The sequence below is a fragment of the Rhea americana genome, unplaced genomic scaffold (genome assembly GCF_003343005.1).
Source record: "Rhea americana isolate MKP2758 unplaced genomic scaffold, rheAme1 scaffold_219, whole genome shotgun sequence".
NCBI lineage: Eukaryota > Metazoa > Chordata > Aves > Rheiformes > Rheidae > Rhea > Rhea americana.
Window position 1 is genome coordinate 260,404 of NW_028186326.1, and position 22,462 is coordinate 282,865.

General features: G+C 41.4%; 2 protein-coding genes across 2 annotated transcripts in view; one reads left to right on the plus strand and one right to left on the minus strand.

The window, feature by feature from the left end:
* SEC14L5 (SEC14 like lipid binding 5) overlaps positions 1–16,625 on the plus strand; it is a 37,896-nt gene extending 21,271 nt beyond the window's left edge. Inside the window, exons 7-18 of the mRNA XM_085305313.1 lie at positions 1,475–1,603; positions 2,244–2,463; positions 4,225–4,337; positions 9,199–9,388; positions 10,149–10,237; positions 10,816–10,886; positions 11,536–11,707; positions 12,325–12,459; positions 12,830–12,967; positions 13,764–14,009; positions 14,408–14,586; positions 16,303–16,625. Of these exons, the coding sequence (XP_085161439.1) occupies positions 1,475–1,603; positions 2,244–2,463; positions 4,225–4,337; positions 9,199–9,388; positions 10,149–10,237; positions 10,816–10,886; positions 11,536–11,707; positions 12,325–12,459; positions 12,830–12,967; positions 13,764–14,009; positions 14,408–14,586; positions 16,303–16,408 (1,788 nt within the window). The 3' untranslated portion in view covers positions 16,409–16,625. The remainder of the gene's footprint in view (positions 1–1,474; positions 1,604–2,243; positions 2,464–4,224; positions 4,338–9,198; positions 9,389–10,148; positions 10,238–10,815; positions 10,887–11,535; positions 11,708–12,324; positions 12,460–12,829; positions 12,968–13,763; positions 14,010–14,407; positions 14,587–16,302) is intronic.
* A 4,622-nt stretch (positions 16,626–21,247) lies between these two features.
* NAGPA (N-acetylglucosamine-1-phosphodiester alpha-N-acetylglucosaminidase) overlaps positions 21,248–22,462 on the minus strand; it is a 13,542-nt gene continuing 12,327 nt past the window's right edge. Inside the window, exon 12 of the mRNA XM_085305290.1 lies at positions 21,248–22,437. The gene's annotated coding sequence lies outside the window, so the exon portion shown is untranslated. The remainder of the gene's footprint in view (positions 22,438–22,462) is intronic.

Below are 22,462 nucleotides of genomic sequence, written 5' to 3' on the forward strand. Positions count from 1 at the left end.
TGTTAGGCAGCAGTGTGCCATTTCACTGTATCTGGGCTATTAGGGTGCAGTCACCATTAAATAGCTTCATCTGTTTCTGGAAGCAATCAGATACTGCTTTTTGTTTCCTAAACAAAAGTCCAGATCCTGTTACTTACCTGCCCTTTTGGTAACTGGACAACAGCTCAGCTTCTAAGAAGTGAGCAAACTAAGTAGCTTCTGTTTCAAGAAAAACACATAGTTGAAAAGCTGTTAGCTTTTTGAAAGGTGACGAGGAGCTCCTGAGCCGGGGATCACTGGCTGTGTACATGGAGCTTCCTAAAAAATCACAGTAGATCAAACTTCCATCATTATGAAGGGTGCTGACAGTTCTGATATATTGCCAGGTCAACTCTGCAATTGCTCAGGCTTTGCACTTGCTGGTTTTGGCTGTATTGCCTCTGGCTTGTGTTCTTCGGAAGGAAACATCAACAGCTGGGCTTTTGAGGGGAGGACTCTTCCTGGAACAGAGCAGGAGCTAGCTGTCTGCATCCTCAAGATGGTTCCCTGGTCTATTTTTACCAGTTTCCTTTTCCTTGCCAGAATGCACCAGAAACAGATTTATTCTCATCTTTCTACTTCTGTAATGTTCTCTGAAGCAACCTGGTGGAGAAATATGATCCTTTTCTTACAACTGCTTCATATTTCCCCTGGGTGTATTTGTGTCTCTGATAGTGCTCGCTATATCTTTTGGCAGGGTAAGGGGTAGAAGCTGAATCTTTTTTTTTTTTTTTTTTTTTTTTTTTTTTTTTTTTTCCATGCCAGTTTGTGAATAGCAGCACCTACAGAGAAAAGGCAGAGTCCCTCAAAAGAGTTGAGTTTAGAACAGGAAAAAGTTATTATTTTTTTACTGTATGTAGAGTAACTGAGGGAAAATGGGTAGAAAAAATGTCCTTTGAACTGATAATGGGGGATCACTCCCAGGTCTGCCATGTATTTCCAGTGTTCTGGTGGGAAGACCAACATTCAGTGGCTGAGTTTTTTGTCCAAACCTAGAAGAAAAATTGTTTTATGTTTGTCCTCCTTTGCTGGAGTTATGGAGGTTTTTAACTGCAGATGATGTGAGGCCATGCCTCCTATCTTTCAATAAGAAGCATTGGCATGATGGTGTTTGAAGATGGCAGCCTCACTACTATTTTAGTGCAACTCCTGCCGCTGTATTACTGTTTTGATATGCAAGGCAAAGATGGGGTTTAATCTCAACTTTCTTGTGTGGGAAGAATGCTGTTTTAACCACAGATGTTCATATGTGTAGTTCCTTATGTGCTTCTATTACTCTGGGAGAAGTAGTCTGTCTGCTGAATGTATGTCTGTCAGTACCTCATAGAAAGCCTCTTCTGAATCCTCAGTCTGTAGCTTTAGAGAAAAAGCAGTTGAGTGGGTACCAGCAGCGAGGGCCCTGCCATAATCCAAGTTACYTGCTACCATCCAACTGTATGTATGTCTTTGGACTTAGGTACACCCTGAGAATGAGGAGTGGACTTGCTTTGAACAGTCTGCATCTCTTGACATCAAGTCATTTTTTGGTTTTGAAAGCACAGTGGAAAAAATTGCCATGAAGCAATACACTTCAAACATCAAACGGGTAAGATGGGCTACCCCTTGTGCCACAAAATGAAAGCAAACACCTGCTGTCCATGTGCCTTGGTTTTATTTTCTGTAAAATAGACCCAGTATAGTTTTATACTTCTTTTTGTTGCTTGTCTCTCTGAAATTGCTCAGTAGGACAAATGAAGGAGAAAAACCCCAAAGCCAGTGTGCAATGAGCAAAAACAATCTGCTCACTGGAATGTTTCTGTGTAGAGGAGGGAGCAGGCTGTACAAGCAGAGGGCAGCGGTGGATGCTGTGGTGCCAGGCTCCTCAGGCACAGAGGACACTGTTCTCATATAAGAAGCAAAAGTTCTGGGTAAATATAAGCCCCCTGCCTCTCCAGTAGCTTCAAGGAGAGGTGGTTTCTTTTGGTGGCTTCTTCCCCTGGGTTGCAGAGGAACAATGCAGCAAACTGATATTTGGGAGTAGAAGACCAGGATAAAAGTATTATAAAGGTAGCTGAATCCACAGCTTTGAAATTTGCCTGACCAATGTTGTATTTTGCCATTTTTGAGTGTAAAAGCACGGTTTAACAGCTCTAGTCACCTCTCCTGAAGGAAACTCCTTCTACACCTTGCTGGTTTTCATGGGGTGGGGCTGTGGTTTTTTACTAATATTGAGTTTTCCCCTCCAGGGTAAGGAAGTGATTGAACACTATCTGAAGGAGCTGATCTCCCAAGGTATCACATTCATCCCCCGATGGACACCACCTTCAGAGAGTGGACAGAAGGATGAGCAAACCCTGGCTGTTGGACATGTTGCCGATGATGCACTGGTGGAGTGTGGGGCTCGTGGAACTACCAAAGAACAAGCTGGCAACTCCTGCCCTCCGACGGAGGCAGTCAGCCCTGATGGTATGTGGTGTCGCAGTAGCAGCAAATGGCAGTCTAAATGCTTTGAGTAGTACTGTGTGACTAATGGGTTTATTTTTATTTCTTTTGGCATGAGTTTTTTTCTTCTGTACTGTGGGCAAGGAGGAGAAGAAATAATCTTTTTTTTTTCCCGAACAAAAACACAAACACCTCCCCCCCCCCCAACAGAAAAGTCAAGAAAAAACAGCCTTGAAAAGAGAGGAAAAGTAGATTTTATGTTTTTGTTTGATCTGAGGAAAAACATTCATCTGATCTTTGCTTTATATTTTAAATTAAAGAAACCTAAAGTACAAAATAATTGACATATAATAAAAACATTTTGACYCTTTCAAAATTAATGTTTTTGGATTTGGGCCTAATGCATTTCTCACTCAAAATACATAAATAAGGCTTTATCCTTCTGAGTGTTGATCTGAGGATAGCTTCTAGACAAAAGAAGATTCTTTTCTCAGAAAAAGAAGTAGGGGGTCATCTTAGTGGAGTGAGAGCTGTGATATTGGGAGTAGAGGTGCAGACTGTACCTCATGCAAAAGCATTTTGGATTCTTACTATTTCTGATCTCACTAGACCTTCTCTGGTAGCTTCTCTGTACGGGAAACAGTCTGTAAAAAGGATTCAAATCCACAGAGGAACTGTGAGTATAAGAAGTGTTCACATGTTTTGAAATCTTCAGATTAAAGTTAATTTAAGAGTGACAGATTCCATCTAGCAGAATAGGAGAGCAGCAGCTCTTGTTCTACTTATGGTTATAAACAGATAAACTTCCCTGGATTTGCTTCTCAGCTTATTAGCTCTGTAGATTCTGTGGGGACATAGAGCTTATCAAATATAACTTCTGTATTATCAGTCAACAACTGCGTGTCCTGTGGGTGTCCAGTCCTTATTCTATAGCTAATGGTATATACTGAAAAGAATACCCTGTGGGATGCAGAGCTAGCTCAGAGGTTCTCCTCTCAGCCTTCCTTTTTGTGTGCCTGTATGCCTCCAACATAGCTATGGGCTTGCACTGTTCCTCTGTTGGTACCACATTCTCTTCACTGGCGTTTGACAGCACATCTGCTTCTATCTCTGAATGCTGGCAGACTCAAACCCCTTGTCCTTTGTCTCTGATCTGGAGGGACCTTGAGCTGCTGGTACACGCAGGACTTTCTCATGACAAAAATCTCCCTTGCTGTCTGAATTGCTAATGTTATTCACCCTTCTCCTCTGTTCATAAGTAGGGAAGTAGGATAACGTTTCAATTTTCAGGTGGCTGCTTTTTTAGCCTCTTGCCATTGGAATAGGGAGTAATGATTTTTTTTTCTTTTCTTTCTTTCTTCCTTTTTTTTCTTTTTTCTTTTTCTTTTTCTTCTTTTTTTCTTTTTTTCTTTTTTTTTTTGGACACCAGGAGATTTAAGTGCCCCAGAATCTGGAACTGTTAATGATAGATGTGAGTGCCAGAGCTCATGGTGTTTCTTTGAAAGCTCCTACTAGGACAGTTCAGGGCTGAATTAAATATTACAGTTCCTGGGGATAAACTGAGTGATCTTGCTTTGATAACTTATACACTGTTTTTGTCTTCATGCCCTAATTGCCATAAGAATGTCACTCGCTCTCTCCCTTCAGGAGAGGCAGCTAAAATGAGGGTTTCTGTGGTCTTCCAGTGTAAATCATAAATAACCTYGCATGGAAATAACTGCATGTCCCAAGTTCTCCCCTGTGGCTTTGCCAATCCTCCTCTGAATTGTTCTGTTCTTTCTCCAGCTGACAAATTGGATGCTGATTACATTGAGCGATATCTGGGCCAACTAACTCCAATGCAGGAGAGTTGCTTGATCCGCCTTCGCCAGTGGCTTCAAGAAACGCACAAAGGCAAGGTGTGTAGATGAGGCATAGCGCACCTCTTTGCAAACCTGAATGGAGTTATTCTCGTAGCTTGCATGCCTTCAGTTTCCCCTTTAAAGCAGAGGATCACAAACAATTTGTGTTAAGACTTACCTGTTTGGGCAAGGTTAGGTGATGGCCAGCCATGGAAACTGCCTACATGATGTTGCAGCAGTATCCAGCGGTATCACTGACTGCACCTGCATGGCCCAGTTCGGTCCTGTCAGTACTGAAAAGGCTGCACTGTGGTCCTAGAGCTTTTGCAGTACATGTAGAGTAGACTTGATCAGTACTTTATTCAGAACAGCATGTCTGGATGGGTTGTTTCCCACGATCTGTAGGGGCACTGGTGGTGCATCTCCTGTCTCCTGGTGGTGCATCTCCTGTCTCTTGACAGATGCTGTTCATTAGAGAGGCAGTGAATAGCACCTATCTCTCAGCTAGTGCATGTCAGCTGTATGCTGTGTGTGTCTTATACCAGGCAGATTGTGTAAGGCTGTGCAGTCAAATGCTGATTTCTTTTAGAAGAATTAATCCTGATCTTGTTTTAATCTCTTTTATTGATTTTTTTTTTAATGTCAAAACCACACAGAGCTCAAAAAGAGGAGACTGTCTTACCTCCTGGTTTGAGATACATTGAGTAAGTTTCAAAAATAGAGGAGCTGAGGACACTAGTTTGGGGCACATACAGCTGGAGCTGGCCAGCTAGTGTAGGTGGAAATGTGTTTTCCTGAAAAGCAGAATGGGAACTTCAGGCCAACAGCAACCCTTCTGCTGTAACATTCATTAGCTCCTCGGGCTCCTCCTTGTCTAAGGGTAGTCTCTGTGTAAGACCAAGAGGATAAGTGGTATGTGGCTGGGAAAAGAAAAGCCTGGAAAATCTTGAATATCTTTAGAGGGGAGTCTAAGAGTCTAACTCTCAAATTCTCTGATGCAAAAAGGTTGCATGGGAAGGAAGAGAAGAGTATTTGGATGGACTGGGTGGATGGTGAATGCTTAGGAAGAAGGGAAAACAGGAAAAAGGTAGTTGAAAACAGGGCACAGCTAGATAAAGTTTCAATAGTAATAGTTTTCTGGCATAGAAGGTACTGCTTACAGTCATGCAGAATGGTCTAGGAGCCACCCAGCTTTCATGGCCTTTTAAAGGTTTTTTCTTTTTTTTTTTTTTTTTTTTTTGGTTAACCGGCCTCTTCAGAAAATAATGTTATTTGCAAGGAGCATTGCAGTACTTTCTGCATGCATTGCTCTGTCTTGCTCACAACTGAGGGAAGGCATATAAAGGGTTCAAACAGTTTTAAAGACCTGTTTTTCCTTAGGAAAACTAATGTACATCACTTACTTAGAAATAAAAAATGTAGCAAAGACTTAGTGTTGTAGTTCTGCTGTTTGTGAACTCATAAGCTCAGCATGTCATTAAGTTCCCTTCTGCGTGGGTGGGTGTGTGGATTCTATAGGTACCTATTGATGGAGAAACAGCAGAGAATAGCAGGTTGAAGAGAGGAAAAATGTGCTGAGAGATAGTGTGTAAAAGTCTCCGACAAACTGATGCACTCTGGAGACCAGTTGTGCTGTTGAATCTGCAAGAGCTGATAAATTCAGAACGCCAGGTGTCTGCCAAATCTATCCAGGGCCACCGGCATATACTAGTATCAACAATAGGCTGTATCCAAGATGCCAGTAGCTGCTATAGGCAGGGACTGCAGGATTAGATATAACACCTGATGAAAAAAGGATCCTGTGAGGGACTTTCTGAACAYCTACCTGCAAGCCACCAACATGTCAGTATGATGTTATGCCTCTGAGTTAATAGCTGGGGTTGGCCTCCCAACYAAGGTAACTGAGTGCATTTGAGTGAACTGTGTGGATAGTTATCTGCTACTAATAACAGCTTAACTAATAAAAGGTCCTCTAATAAATATTGTTTGTGATCTGTGTCTCCCCTGATTAGATCCTCTGTCAGGGAAAAGGGAATTGAAAGAAAACAGGGAACAAAGGGCAGGGATCAATCCTAGGTAAAAGTATATAGGGCTGAATTCAGCAAATTTAACTCAGTGCTAACTAAACTTCTCTAAGGACTGCTGATGCAGGCTGACTTCCTTGAACTTAAAACTTAGAGAAGACAAGCCCTGGACAGTTATGCTCTGAAATACAGTACTTGTTTTTTCAAGCCTACTGTGATCTGTCTGGCAAAATAGTGTGGACTTCTCTGACTGGAAGGAGATCCCTTAGCTATTGGGTATCCTGTTGAAAGCCAACCTTAGGTGAGGGTACGATTTTTATCCATGCTTGTGACCTGCAAGGGTCCCAATTTTTGAAGAAGCACAGTCTGTTCTTCCATGTTCCCTTCCCCCCTTGCTGCCCTTAGTCARAGTCTGGGGAATGGAAGCTGGAAAGGGTAAAACGGAGAGCATGTGAGCAGTGTGAAACAACTGCCYGCTGGGGTGCTTAGAGCTCTGTAAGTGCACAAGCTTGCTCTTCCTCAGAGACACCTGTGGAGTTAGCTGCCTTGACAGGGTATGGCTGACTGCTCTTGGGGAGAGCTGGGAGCAGCATCGTACTCCCTGAGTAGGCTTTGTGATATGGCATAAGCAAGTAGGATGGCTCCAGACTTTATCCTAAACTTGCTTGCTTCTCTTGAAATGCAGATTGCCCGTCAGAATTATACAAAATCAGAAACGTTTCCTATATGACTTCAGTGTTTTCTGGAGAGGTTGTCATCTTGCTATGACTTTCTGCTCTTTTAATTCAAAGCAGGAATATCTTTATTGCTCTGTGGAAAATATATATGTGTGTGTGTGTATTTGTAGATTTCTTGTTTCTTGGAAATTTGCCATCTTATTTTTATCCTTTTCTGTTTTCCTGTTTCACTGTCTGTTCTCTTCTCCTTTCAAAACACAGTGCTCTTTATAATTGGATTTGTCATTGTTTTAAAAATCTGTGTATTTGAATAAATTGAAATTTCAAGCTGCTAGTCAACAGTTTTCTACCATGTAGAAGAGTGTRTGTGGTTCCACCAGCTAGAATTAAAACTTTATTTTCTTGCATATGGCAATTTAATGCTTTGGTTGGACCAAGATAGTTGAGAGAGTTTCCAAGTCTACTCAGAGCTCTCTGCCTTTGATCCAAAAACAAGTGTTGGATTTTCCCAGGTCTACAGTTTCTAGATATTGCAGTGATGTGAACTTTGTCTCACATAGAAAGTAGCATCTTACCAGTAGCTATGTACAGTGTAGGTCTGAAAACCATTAGAAGTAGCAAAACCTTGGGTAACAGCTGTCCCCTCTCCCTCCTGTTAGCAGGAGATCCAAGGGCTGTTGTAGATATTTGTGGATTTTGTCTGCTGTCTTGTGAATAATGACTTCCTTTGAGCAGCAAAAATGAAAATGTAAGTCATCTGATAAGAAGTCTTTAATCGTAACTACAATGCAGAAAAATGTTTTGGGCATTCTTCTAAATACCTCTGAGATCTGATTTGGGAAGGTTGTTCTTTCCCTGTTTACCATACAAATACAGTATTTGCAAAAGCTTCAGGCTGTCTGATCTCCACTCTTTTCTTCCCATGGAATTGATTCTTACTATCTCTTGCAGCTTCACATCAGCTTGTGAAACTGAGACTGTTCTCAGCCTGACACTACTGGTGGCTTTGCTTTCTTCCTTGCTTTCTATTTTCATCAGCATGTCAGAGAACAAACAAAAGAGCTTTGACTCCTGAACACAGGCTTTTTTTTTTTTTTTTCCTGTATTACAGTCGAGCTCAGATTGCTTGCATTGTGCTAAACAGTACAAATAGTCTGGAGGAGACTATTCCAGCTCTAAATAATTTGCATTTTTAATGGAAACCTGATGCAGCCAATGAGGTCAAATACATTTTGGGGGAACTGATGTGAAGCAACTGAGAAGAGCAATCAAGAGCATGTGCAGCTAATAATCCAGTTTTCACAGCTGGCATGCTTTTAGTAAAATTTGGCACTTCTCTGGGATCTGCCAGGGTTATTGTTAATCCCTGCTGCCTAATAATAGGTGGTAGCTTTTTTTTGGTTTTCACTAAAAAGGGGGCTTTGGGAGATTTAGAAGGAAGTTGAAATAAGCCATTTTACAGACTCAGTTTGGAAAGGCTTTTGTGCCTGTGATGTTGGAATTAGTAACCAAAAGTGTTGGAATGAGTAATAGAGTGAGGGTACATTGTGGTGTGTGTTTTCTTTTTAATAAGAGCTGGAGTATAGTGTGGTTGAGGCAAAGGAGAGCCTGTAGAAGAACTTAATCTTGTGTTCAGAGAAGGCCAGCAAAAGCAGAAGAGGGGCCTGCACAGAAGCTGAAGTAAAATGCTATGAAAACTGTACAGTTATGATCCTTTGCCAAATAGTGCAGGTTAACTTGGTTAATGTGTTGCCTGAGGATGCTTTTCATCTTTTGCTAGTTTGATTTACAGAGATAAAATCTTGCAGCCCTATTACTTTCATCTAGGATTTTGTTGCTTGCCATTGTGGATAGCCAGCTGAGGGAAACTTTAGCCAGCACACACAGTTTGCTTGCTGGGCTTTCTGGCCATTTGCTCAGTGCAGTGCCTTCTCAAAGGCTGTGCATATGCATGTTTAATTCCTCCTCGGATAAACATCAAGCCTGTATCTGTAGAAGAGATGTGGATGGGTTGCTTTCTTGTGGCTAGCACCATCTGCTGCAATGAATGGGATTAGCTAGGCAGGGAGGGAGAAATAAAGATGGTAAATTTAATCTTTGTTGTCATTGTTGAAGAGTYTAAAAACTGCTGCATTCTCTGCAGGCTTCCCTGCAGGTTTTATGGAACGGTGGTACAAGTAACATACCAGTACTGATCCCTGGACTTTCTTCTCTCAGATCCCCAAAGATGAACATATCCTTCGATTTCTGAGGGCTCGTGACTTCAACATTGACAAAGCTCGAGAAATGCTCTGTCAGTCACTCACTTGGCGAAAGCAGTATCAGGTGGATTACATCCTACAGTCGTGGAGGCCTCCAGCCCTCCTGGATGAGTACTACACTGGAGGATGGCATTATCAAGACAGAGGTTAGAAGCTGCCTCTTGCATTGACACTACAACATAGTCTGTACTGTAAGACCTCATAAGTAACCTGTGGCTTTTGAAGAAAGCTGTGCTGAAACTTTTTAAATAAAAACAGAACAAAATGCTATTGTGGGTCAGTTTTAACACCTACAAATAGCTGGACTGTTTTGCTGAAGCTTCGTTATTTTCTCTGCAGAGATCTAGCAGACTAGATCTAGTGTAAAGCATCTCTTTGAATGGCCTTTGAACACCATTTTTATCCTTTTCAGATATTTAATGTGGCATTTTTAAAGGGTAATAGAGTAGCCTGGGAGACTACAATACTTGCCTGTATTTGTAGTAGAAGCTTCTCCTACTATGCCTACTTCTTTAGCTACTCCTAAAGTTTAAGGACAGATTCTATCTCCAGACAATCTGCTTATGTTGCTCTTACCTTKGCCTCACTAATTGAGACTACCAAAGAGCAAACAATGTCTTATCACTTGGGACACTCTCTGACTAGGCAACAGTCAGAGAGTCAGCAACCCTCTACAGTTACTCCTCTAAACTACATCTTTCACAAGTATACGGCATGTTGTCAGTCACACAAAACTGAGCTTATGGTAGTCCATCTGCATACCTCTTCTCTACATTCTCAGTTTCAAATTCACCAAAGAGCTGATGAATTTGAATTATTTATTTGTAATAAATACAAATAAATACCCAATATTTGGGCATTCTAAGTTCAGTTATTTTGCTTTAAACCCTTATTTTTGTTTTAAAGATGGGCGACCGCTCTATATACTTCGTCTTGGCCAGATGGACACAAAAGGTTTGGTGAAAGCCCTGGGAGAAGAATCTCTACTGCGACATGTAAGATCTACTTTCATTTCTCAGCTGAGGAACTATACTTGCCTTGGGAAACTTGTGAAACTAGAAGTACTAGGGAAACTAGAAGTACCTGTTATAGTACAGCAGGAATCTATCTGCCTGATGCACAAAGAAATAATTCCTGGCTTTCATTGCTGGCAACTCTTAAGTTGTAGCTTTGGCTTAGTGCCTTTGGCATGGCATAACTTCCTTGCCTTCCTGCAGAGACAGAATTTGAAGTGAGATGTTATAATGGTATAAATGGAACAGAAGGATGTTTTCTGATAATTTACAGCTCAACTATGAACTTTCCATGGCTCTTGCCTACAGCTTRACTAATAACACTTGGCTTGAGACTTATATTTCATTTTTTATTTTCAGTATCTGTACCTTGCATGTTCTGCAGAACTTAYTTTTCAGTAGAGCAGCCTTTTTTGCATAGAATCTTTTTCTGTTTTGTATACTGCAAGTTCTCAAACTGGTATATTTCTGGGTTCTCTGTTTTCTGAAAGGTTTCTAGGTCCTCCTGGTTTCTCAGTCATACTCAGGTTAATCTCAGCCTATACTGTCTTTAATTTCAGGTTCTGTCAATTAATGAAGAAGGACAAAAGAGATGCGAGGAAAATACCAACCTCTTTGGCCGCCCCATCACGTTAGTATAGTTAGTTTTTCTTGTATTGTTACAGAATATAACTGGAACGACGGGAATAATGTTTCCATGAAGGCTTTAAAGATATTCTTAAACTCCAGACAGCAGTGTGGCGCATGCTTCTTATGGACTGTTCCAGCCTGAGCTTGGGGTACTGTATATTGTGAAATTAAATGCAAGTTAATTGGCAGCTTCATGTGCAACCAATATTGGCTCTTCCCTACATTTATACATCTTTTCCAGCCCCCCTCCAAGGGGATTTAACCTTGTTTCTCTGGTGATTTTAATCCAAGTCCTTAAAATTCTTTTTTTTTATACAGAGAACTGTCTGCCAGACTCCACTTCCATCTTAAAATGCAGTCTTCAAAATGCACTTTGTAGTTATTTTTAGCAATGTGCCTGCATATCTTCATCCTCTTTCACACTGATGACGTTTTCTCTTGTCTGTTTTATGCTTTTGGATCCAGTCTACCAAAAGTTTGCTGCCTGAGTGAAGATCTACTTCTATTGTATAGAAACTGCTGGTTTACCTCATTGAATTAGATTCTTGTGCAATTTGTGGTTTTACTGAAATGAGCGTTTCRTGGATGATAAACCAAGCTTTCACTTCGCAATGAAGTTCTGACAAGTAGCTTTTCTGTGTTTGTTTTAGATCCTGGACATGTCTAGTGGACTTGGAAGGCTTGAATATGCGGCACCTCTGGCGTCCTGGAGTTAAGGCCCTGCTTCGGATAATCGAGGTTGTTGAGGACAACTACCCTGAAACCCTGGGGAGACTACTGATAGTGCGAGCTCCCAGGGTTTTTCCTGTACTCTGGACACTGGTGGGTGAAATTCGGACTGCAGGGATCATAAGCACTTGCATTTGTACGAATAGCTAAAACCACCCAGTCATTGTATGTTCTGCTTATTTGAAGACTRGGAGGGGGAGGAACTTCCTGGTAATACATGGCTGAACTCCTGAAGGGCTGTAGCACTGCTATAGAATAATGTGTTTGAYTTTCATCACTGTCATTCCACCACAGCAGGACAAAATGTAGGATCTACACTGTAAATCTTCAGAAGTAGCCCAACCATGATAGGTTTTCATGTTGATGGGAAAGGACAAAAGTGTTAAGTCTCATGCTAAAGGGCGCTGAAGAGAGAAGTTACATATACGGTACTGTCTGCTAAATGTTGTTCTGGCAATGTAAAAACACACTTGACAGATTTCTTGGGAAGCTTCTGTGTGGTGAAGTGAGAGGATATAGTATAATGTTACCTCTTGCTTTGGGGAAACAAACAGTCACAGTCACAAAGCTTGATACTRCTGCTGATCTGTGTTTCTGCTGACAAGGCCTTTCAATCTAGGGTCTGCAGCATCCCTGGAAGATGGTATCAACGCTGTCTCTAATTTCACTTGATGGCGTAGCAACGTTCCTCCCCCGCCTTTTTTTTTCAGGTTAGTCCCTTTATCAATGAGAACACAAGGCAGAAGTTCCTGATTTACAGTGGGAATAACTACCAGGGTCCAGGAGGGCTAGTAGACTACGTGGACAAAGATGTGATCCCAGACTTCCTAGGAGGAGATTGTGTGGTGAGTCTTCCTTCCTGTAGTGCGGGCGGAATCTGCAATGTACAAATTCCCTAGAGTCCTCTTCAGAGCTTCTGGCCTTTCAGTTCCTTCTGAAAGGCAGTTACATCTCTGCTGTGGCTGGGGTACCACTGCTCTGAGTGCCTACAAATGGACAGTTTGTACCACTGATGGTTTTGCCTTGAAGTGATGATGCTGCCCTGGAAAAGGAAGGGGGTTAGTCAAGATAATCATTGCAGTTCATGTAAATTTAGGCCAGCTGTGAAATCTTATCCTAACCAAGGATATCTATCTACAGTATCATGGTATAGCTAACTTAATACTTTACCACTACATTAGTATGATTCCTCATATTTGTGCATGACTCTTCCAGTGTAATGTCCCAGAAGGTGGGCTTGTTCCCAAGTCACTCTATCAAACAGATGAAGAGCCAGAGAACTCGGATCACATCCGGTTATGGACAGAAACAATCTATCATTCTGCGAATGTTCTCAGAGGAGCTCCACATGAGGTACAAACCAGAACTTTGTATAGCTAAAGGAGGAGCTTAGCTGGTATCAGCAATGTGTTCTGCTTGTTAAGGCTGACTAGAACAATGAGTGGCTCCCAAAATGCAAATGCTAGATGTTTCAGCCATAGCCTGCCTTTCTTGGGAAGGCTACGATAGGCTAGCTAGTAGCTATGGGTGTGGAAGTTAAGAATGGTCACTTACGAAGCAGTGCCTCTTATCTCTAGTGTGAGCAGTTCTTCTGCAAGATGCAGTCTCTTCCTCCTTTTTGTGAGGAAATAAAGGCTCCCTCAGTTTCTCTTCTGTGATAGTACTGCTTCCATTCTCTGAGGTGCATATAAGGTGGTGATAAAAGGGGGTAATCTGAGAATGTCTTAAAGGCGTTTAAGGACCACTTTAACCTCATACAGTCCACTAGCTTCACTAATGATGAGTACCTCTGATCGGCCTGTTTGGACTTCTTACAAAACAGAAGTGGCTTCTGGAGTACTTAGCCACTCTTAAGCTGCTCTTTGCTGTGGCCCTGAATGCTTTGCTTCAGTTCCATTGAGGCTTTCCCAGAACTAGCAAATAATTTACAAGCAACTCTGACACAGGGGAAAAATGTGTAAAAACGAGCAGATCCACTGGTGTGGAAGGTTGGGACTGGGAATCAATCTGTATCCTCCTTAGGAATAAACACAAATACTTTAGCTAAAAGACTATAGAGAAAAGCATCTTTGTATCGGCTGGAGGAAGATGCTGGCTGTCATCTGAAGAGTTGACTATTTAAAATGTGCTTGTTTGGTCTCCTTTTCAGATACTTGTAGAGATTTTGGAAGGGGAATCTGTGATCACTTGGGACTTTGACATCCTGAAGGGAGATGTGGTGTTCAGCCTCTTTCACTCCAAACGAGCTCCTGAAACAAGTCGCAAAGAAGCCACGTTACCAAGTACCTCTATTGCGGGGGACAACATGCAGCTAATTGATAAGACATGGGTCCTTGGGGTAGATTACAGCCGTATGGAATCTCCGCTGGTTTGTCGGGAAGGAGAGAGCATCCAGGTCAGATGTGTTTGGGTCCCTGTATTGATCTTACAATCCTAGCAAACTCCAAAATGGAGGGAAATGGAGAAGGAACAGAGGGGATGGGGAATCATGTATTGTTGATGAATATTCTCTGGATTCCCTAGTAAAGTGACTACTACTGCAGTTCTAGTTTATACAGAGCTATTGGAAAGTGATACCATAATCCATGATAAAAAGCTAATTGAAATTAGTGGAGTTCTTTTTACTAGCGTTACGAGGTTTTGGTTCACACATATAAAATAAAATTGAACAACCTATGTTCCCCAAAGTATTCCATTCAGTAGTTTCTTTTGACTTCTGTGAAATCATTCAGCTATTTCTTAAGACTTCTGGTAGTCACCTGATGGCACTCTTGTTTTTTTTTTTCCTTCCAGGGATCCCATGTGACTCGCTGGCCTGGCTTTTACATTCTCCAGTGGAAAATGCACGGCCCTCTGCCCTGTTCTGGSACTAGCCTCCCTCGTGTGGATGATGTCCTTGCCTCTTTGCAAGTTTCCAGTCACAAGTGCAAGATCATATACTACTATGAGGTGCTTGCATCCAAGGATTTCAGGTAGGAGACTTACTGGGGGGGGGGGTTTATTGTGTCTTGCAAGAGAGAAGCCATTTGAAAGGACTGAGAGATTAAAACATCCAGATGTCTGTCACCTCCATAGTGTGCATGTTTCATTGATAATAAATTGGATTGACGCAAGCTTGGTGATAGCAGAAAAACTCCTCTTAGTGGTGTAGGTAATAAGGTTTTCACTTTGTAGCAGGTATACCTTGGCTGTATTATTCACCAGTGGAACTGCTGCTTCAGTTCCTGCTTACAGATACCTAAAGTGGTGAGGGGTTTGGCTGATGAGAGGTTTGATCTTAGTTGGGAACATTTGAGAAGTTACTTTTGGAGTAACTTACAAAAGTCAGCTGGTCTGTTTCGTAAACTGGTTTGGCATTTGGGAATGATGTCAGTCATGCGGCTTAGAGTGCTTTCTGAATAGACAAAAATTTCAACCTCTGCAGGATTTGTCTAACTCTCTTTAATGCAAAAAGTATATTTCTCCTATCAACCATTGGGAGGTCTGAATACTTTGCAAGTACTTGCAGACCTTTTACTAAGAGCTCGAAGAAGTGTTAGGTAGACCAGACTTGCAGATGGATAGGTGCTGACCTGGAGAATAATGATGTGACTTGCCCAGATCCTGTTGAGTCAGAGCAACAGTGAATTCCTCACTCTAATCATTCAAACCTATTTCCTGTTGCTCTGCTTGTGTAAAATGCGTTGCAGCTAGACCAAATCCAGTTTGCCAGGAGCAGGAAGGAACTGAAGACTATGGCCGGACAAGCTGGAGGTGGGACTCTTGTGCTCACACACCGGAGTTCTCACATTCATAGAATCAGTAAGGTTGGAAGGGACCTCCGGAGATAATCTAGCCCAACCTCCCCGCTCAGCAGGGTCACCTAGAGCATGTTAGACAGGGTTGCATCCAGGCRGGCCTTGAACATCTCCAGAGAAGGAGACTCCACAGCCTCTCTGGGCAACCTGTGCCAGGGCTCCCTCACTCTCACRGGGAAGAAATTCCCCCTCACGGTCAGGCGGAACTTTCTGTGCTTCAATTTTTGCCCATTGCCTCTTGTGCTGTCACACAGGACAACTGTAAAGAGTTTGTCCCCGTCCCCTTGACACCCTCCCTTCAGGTACTTGTACACATTGATCAGATTCCCCCCCATCCTTCTCTTCCCCAGGCTGAAGAGGCCCAGCTCTCGCAGCCGTTCCTCATAAGGCAGGTGCTCCAGCCCTCTCATCATCTTCGTAGCCCTGTGCTGGACCCTCTCCAGTAGCTCCATGTCTCTCTCATCCTGGGGAGCCCAAAACTGGACACAGTACTCGAGATGAGGCCTCCCCAGGGCTGAGTAGAGGGGCAGGATCATTAACTGTGGCAGTTATTCTGACCACATTCACTAAGTTATGCAGCATCTGGAGGGCTCTTTAGTTGGACATTTCTGTTCAGGGGCTGTATATACAGCCCCAGAGTTCCAGCTGTGTCCAACTCCTCGAATAACTGTAAGAGACAATTTATAGTACCTGTAGCTAGCAAAAATGCTATGTCTGTGACAATTTTTTTCATCGTGACACAGAGGAATCCTGAGATTCTTAGAGACCAAATTGAAAATGATGGGACAAAAAAAAAAAAAAAAACTTTTTGAAGCATTACAGAGTAAGTTGATGTATCCAGTTATCTGTAAATAGCTGCCTAACTAATGCATCTTTTTCATCCCATCCCAGGGGATCCATGTCAAGCCTGGAATCTTGCAACAGTGGCTTCTCCCAGCTCAGTGGAGCCACAACATCTTCTAGCCAGTCCCAGAGCAGCTCCCACCTTTCCAGATAGCAGGATCAAGACTGTGCTGACGGGGAAACATTGCTCTGGGCTTCCTGGCTGCCCCTCGAGCTGCTCTGTGCACCAGACCAAAGAGCCTGCAGGGGCTGAGCCTTGAGGCAGCCTTTTATGTGACCACAGGTAGTAGCCATTTGGACACAGAAGGCCTTCTGGGAAATGTTTTCAACAAAGAACTTAGAATTCAAATGGCAGACTTAGAATTTTTATATGGCAGTTATTTATTAGTTATCTTTTTCAAAAATTAGGTTTTGGATGAGTATCAGTTTGCATGAATCTATGTATTACTGAAGTTTAAAGGGCTCTTTCCAATCAGTCCTTTTCCTACACTGGTAGAGCAGACTGATGTTGCCTTATCTGTTATGATCTGTAGGACTAGATTATTAATGTGTAGCAAAACTAATCTAGTTTTCTGGGTGCCCAGGGTACCAATTACACATCAGAAAGTAAAGTGGGCATTTCAGCAGCAGGGACTTAAAGCAAACTGTAAATACCTTAATACAGATATAGCATGTTTCAAAAATCAATTCCAGGTCAAACACACAACCTCTTCTGATCCAACTGGATGCTATTAGGAAACTTCTTTTTTTTTTTTTAACCCAGTGAGACACAAATATAAAAACTGTTTTCTAGAAAATACAAGTAGAGAACTTGCCTCCAGTAAGCAGAATCTTTCTTAGACTATTTTTCCTTTCTCCTCAGGTTTACAAGCAATAATGAGTAGATCTGACCCATCTTATTCAAGTGGATGGGAACTGATTCAAATTATAAAGGGCTAAGAAAAGCAATATTTTATTTCCTGAAGGCACAAAATTTTATGGCAGTATTATAGAATTTGTTTCTTTAAAACATGAGCTAACTTGAAATCTTTTTTTTTAAAAAAAGCGTGTATTTAAACACTTACTGAAACATATTTATTCAAATACTAGCTTATTTTAAATTTTAACTTATTTATAATTTGACAAATATGACTATTTATTGAATCCAATTACCTTTTTTAAAGGGATGAACTTTTGTTTTAGAAAGGAGTAACTGATTGTCTTCAATCCAAGAACATTTCTATTTCAGTTCTAATCTTTTTGATTGCTGGATGTTAAGTAAAGGGCTGTATCATACATGACATAGGGGATAGGGCTGTGTGTCATGTTCTCATGCAAGGTAATGCAGGACAGTTCCTTGCTGGGAGAGCTTTTTGGACTCTAAAGGGATGCTTCCTAATATTAAGAAGCAACAAATTAGTTCAGGAGTTATAAGTGCATCTTGAAGATGCACTACGTGCATCATGTTTGTCCATAATCTCCACTGATGATGTCAGAGAATAGATGTGTAGCAAAGGTGCTAGTGATCCATTTATCACTTCAGATAGCAAAGAAGTATGTATTGTTTTCTAGGTGACAACAAAATGAGAAAAATGGATGTCAAATATTGAACTGCTCTTAGGCATTATTTGCAATTAGCAGACTTGTAAGACTTCTGATATAGACAGATGTCTGCTTCAGGATCTAGCTGTGCTTTGTGAAGATCTCATCTCCACCAGCTGGACATCATTAACTCTGCAGAAATCTGCCAACAGAAGGGAGTATGAGGGCAGTGCCCCATGTGGCTGTGACCTCATGGCTAACCTAGTCTAGAATGAGTTAAGTTTCCAATCCCTTGTGTTAGAGCTGTGGAAGAGTACAAATGGCTCTGGGTTGAAGGAGCCCRTGGGGAAACAGCAGAGGTGATGGTGGAATTGTAGTTGCTTCATCCAGCAGAGCAATTCATGTATCCATGCCTACACTTCTCAGTAAAGAGTTTATTTTTTTTCCCTCTCACTGAGTCTTACTAAGGGTGATGGAATTCGTGCATGTAAGGAGAACATACATGTGAAGTACTTCTTTCTAATCCTGTTTATTTTAGTTATTTTGAAGCACTAAGCATTGACAAAGGAACAAAAAAGTGCTCTAATAACCGCAGCAACAGGAGATGAAGAATGTTGTTTAAGTTGTTTCTGTGTTTTGTTTAAGAAACAGAGTCAAGAAAGTTAATCTTGCAGCTTGCATCTTTCATTGTGAAAGATGAGCCATTAACTTAGTTATACAGCCCCCCCCCCAGGGAAGGAGGAAAGTGTGTGTTGGGGGGGGTGGGGGAATTCCCCATAGTTCTTTCATCTTTATCATYGCTCTCAGATGAATTAAACTTCTGTCTCTGCTATTTCAGTGTAATCGCAGTCTTGACACAAGGAAAAGGAAAACTATTACCTTTGCCATGAAAAATCGAGAGTTGCTCTGGAACTGATTGTGCATGTTATGCCTTTAGCCATAATTAACTCTTTCTAGAAATACACAGTTYCAAACTGATTTTCAACACCTCAGCAGCAAAACCAGGCCCCCCTCTGTGCTGTTTCAGAATTCCAGCTTTTTGTGGCTTGCTTTTTAGTTCAAGTATTTCACAATGGTAATTTTYCTGTTTTCTGCTTTGCCCTCAGTTTACTCTGGTTATGTATCTTTTCTCTCTCTCTCTCTCTCTTTCATTTAAAAATGTGGCATGTGGCACATTCTTCTCATTACTAAATGTTTTGAGTGTTTAACTCTGTCAGTGAGGTATCTGAACTTGTAACTCCTATATTTCTGAATTAGCTAGGGAAAAACAGCAGTGAAGGGCTTAGTCCTATGGAGCGTTCCATCTTGGTGACTCCTGGGATATTGCAGATGGTTGARGTTGGAAGTAGGCTAACAATAGCGGGCCTTTCCCTCTTGTTCTCTGGGGCAAAAGACAACTTTCWTTTTTTTGTACCTAGCTGTGCTGATGAATGATAAATATCACTCTTCAGCCCCACAAGAGACTGCTGCCCAAATCTATTTGTGGAGCCATTCATGTGATCTCTCCCAAATCAATTTTAGGCAAAATTACTTAGATTAATTTATCTACCAATTTAATTTGGATTCCCCCCCCCCCATTTTTTTTTCTGAATGCTAATGTAACAGGATAAAGGGAGTAACAGCCTGGATGTTATGGGTGGTGCTGTACTGTCCATTTTAAACCTGGCTTTGTGAACTGCAGATGAAAGAAAAAGCACAATTCTTCTAAAACACTTACTTACCCTCTCCTTGCAAAATGGTATTAGCATACTTTAAGAAAATAACAGTATGGCTTATTTTCTTAACRGCAACCTCTTGTGAGTTGAGAGTTAGACTGGAAGTAGTTCTGGATTCTGTTGATTCTATTCACAGTGATTCCCTGTAAATCTCATAAGCCAGCACCTTCAAGAACAGATTTAGCTTTGGGTGCTGTATTAGCGACGCAACGAGGCCCTCCCCGCTTCTTAGAAGTATCCCAGCATCYGTTGTTTCAAATAAGGTCAGTGAGCTCTGGTTATGTTCAGGTACTAGCTGGGTACTTAAAAAATTAGCTACTCAGTAAATTAGGGCTTTTCCCAATTTCAAATATTCCATATGTAAAACGTAATACCTACCTCAAAGAGCTGTTGCCATGTTTAACATTTCTTAGGTGATATGAGATCTTAAGAGAAAAGACACTGTTGTAGGTATGAGGGGTTATGACATTGTTTACAATTAAATATGGCCATATGTGAAATCTTTTATTCTTAGCAATTTCTATGGATATGTTCCCCTCCCCCCCCCCAATTTACTAGCCTCTGTAACAGCAGGAATGGGAAAGATCAACACAGAGCACTTCAGAAATGAGATAAGCATTGAAAAAGGATGCCAGACTAGACTTCGGTCATTCAGGGCAAAGCTGGGAATGCTGTAACTGAGTAATTTTGGCTAAACATGACAGTGGTTTTTAGGTTTGAAAAGAGCTTCCTTTTAAATGGTTTTTAGACAGAATAACTTAGCCTTGTGCAAGGGCTGAGGGAAACTAGTTCAGAAAATGAGCACTGCTGGTTTCTTTACTGCTCTCCAGGTGCCAAGGGTTAAGTTGAAAAACTGCACTCTGAAGCCCTCTTGCACTGTCAACAGGGAGATGCTTAAGAATACAGGTCCTTCTTGTTTCAGGCTTCCAGTGTAATTGCTGTTGTGAGGGAAGCGCAATCCTGGYTGCAGTATCATTACATGGGAAGGCTCTAACTACTGCAGTCTGGCAGCACAGATGCATTCACTGCGTAGTCTSAGAGGCTGCCTTGCTCGTTTCAGCCTTGGCCACTTTAGTTGTGTCAATTCCCTTTGGGTAACAGTCTTAGGAAAAAACATCCTTTAAGATTTTATAAACCCTGTTTTAATTAAATAGYTGAAATAGTGTGGAGTTTTGCATTCTTTGGTCAGCTCTGCATAATAATGGTACAACCCTCTAGATCTGTTTGAGCACTATGAGAGGGTCTGAATTATTTTTGAAGACTTGCTTGGCTTATCAAAAGAGCYTGATGCCATAATCCAGATCATCCTAATCTGTAACATTTGTTGCAATTCTCAGTGGGAAATGAGCTTAACTGTCTGCTCAACTCAGGTGTTAAGGTGTTATGTATTGACACAGGAGCTAACTCCAGCCATACTAGAGTCAGAGGAATCCCTTTCAAAATGCATTTTACTAGCTCATGCATCTTKAATATTCAAAATGTTTATACTGTGAGCTAAAAAGAACTATCAGACTCCAAGGACTAAAATTGACGGGCATTTGTCAAAGATACCTGCATGCTATTAGCTTTAATATTCTTCCAGTGCATGTTTGTGATAATTCCTATTCCTAATTATCTTTTGGAAGGCTAARTTTGGTATCATGTGACATGCATTGGCTTTTATAACATTAACATCCACTCCCAAGCTATTAGTACATATAAATTAAATGGGCATTAAATTTTTAGCAAGCACTGTATTTCTCTACTTTGCAGCTGTTGTTATTTTTATATATCAAAGCCTTGATTTTTCTCAGCCAAAAAAACCAAACCTTCTTTAAGAGCACACTAGGAAAATGCAAAGTGCTTTGTAATATGTTACTTGACAACAAATCCGATGCTAAAAATGTACTTAGTTACAGTATTTGTAGGTTCTAGTAGGAGCTGTACATCTCTGTATGTTGGAAATAAAGCATCTCTAAAGAACATGTCCAATTGTTTGATGCAACTGAATTGTTCAAATTTGTGGTGAATTTTGAAAAGCCAAAACATTTGTGCTGGTCTATTTAAGTACCAAGGAAACTGAGGTAAGTCTTGTTTGTATCCAGTTATTTCTGCCCTTAAAAAACAAGGACTTTAATTGTTATTTTCCTGTAGAACCAGCATTCTTTGTTTATTTTTACACCACCAAGTAGGCTSGTACACATTCTGCAACACAGCTGGTTATTTGAAATGAAAGGGATTGGTGGATTCAGATGGCCAACTGGGCTTAACTGGGAAAGGATTATTTCATCCTGCCCAACTTAGTAAAAAAATCCCATTGTCAGGCAGTTAATACTAATAGAGTTTATTCAAGTTTCAAATAGTCCTTTGTAAATAATAAAAAAATAGAATCTTCAGTGTACAGGTTGATTTGATGCCAACTGTGGCATAAAAATTACATATCCTTTGCTTGAAGAGATAAAAATAGAGTGCATACAACATTTTAATATTCAGGCTCAGATAGGCTTTAAAAAACCTGATTTGCAGTACTAAAGTAGCATATTAAAGGCTAGTTTTCTTCTCACTGAAGCAAACTTAAATATGTACTCTTGAATGTATTGTGCAAGGATGTATTCTAGCAAAATGGCTGATTCCCAGCTGAGATGTTCCGTACCTTGGACTGCTTGAAATACTTACTGAACATGGTCTCAGCTCCCCAGTGTCAGCCATCCTCTCTGAGGAGGGAGGTAGGGGCAGTTCTTACAGCGGCTGTTGCTCATTGCTATGAAGACTCTGCTGTTTGAGGACAGCCCAGTGGTGGTAAAGCACACGTTGATCAGACTGGGATGGAGCTGAGTCCAGGCCTGCTGCTGGGCTGTGTTGTGCCTGCCACACTGGGCTGTTGCACTCTCCCATTCTCCAGATGGGGACAACATGGGTTCTGGTCCTTCAGGGGCAGGTCACACAGCTAAGCAGAGCACACAGGCTTCTGGAATGAGTAAGAGTACAATTAA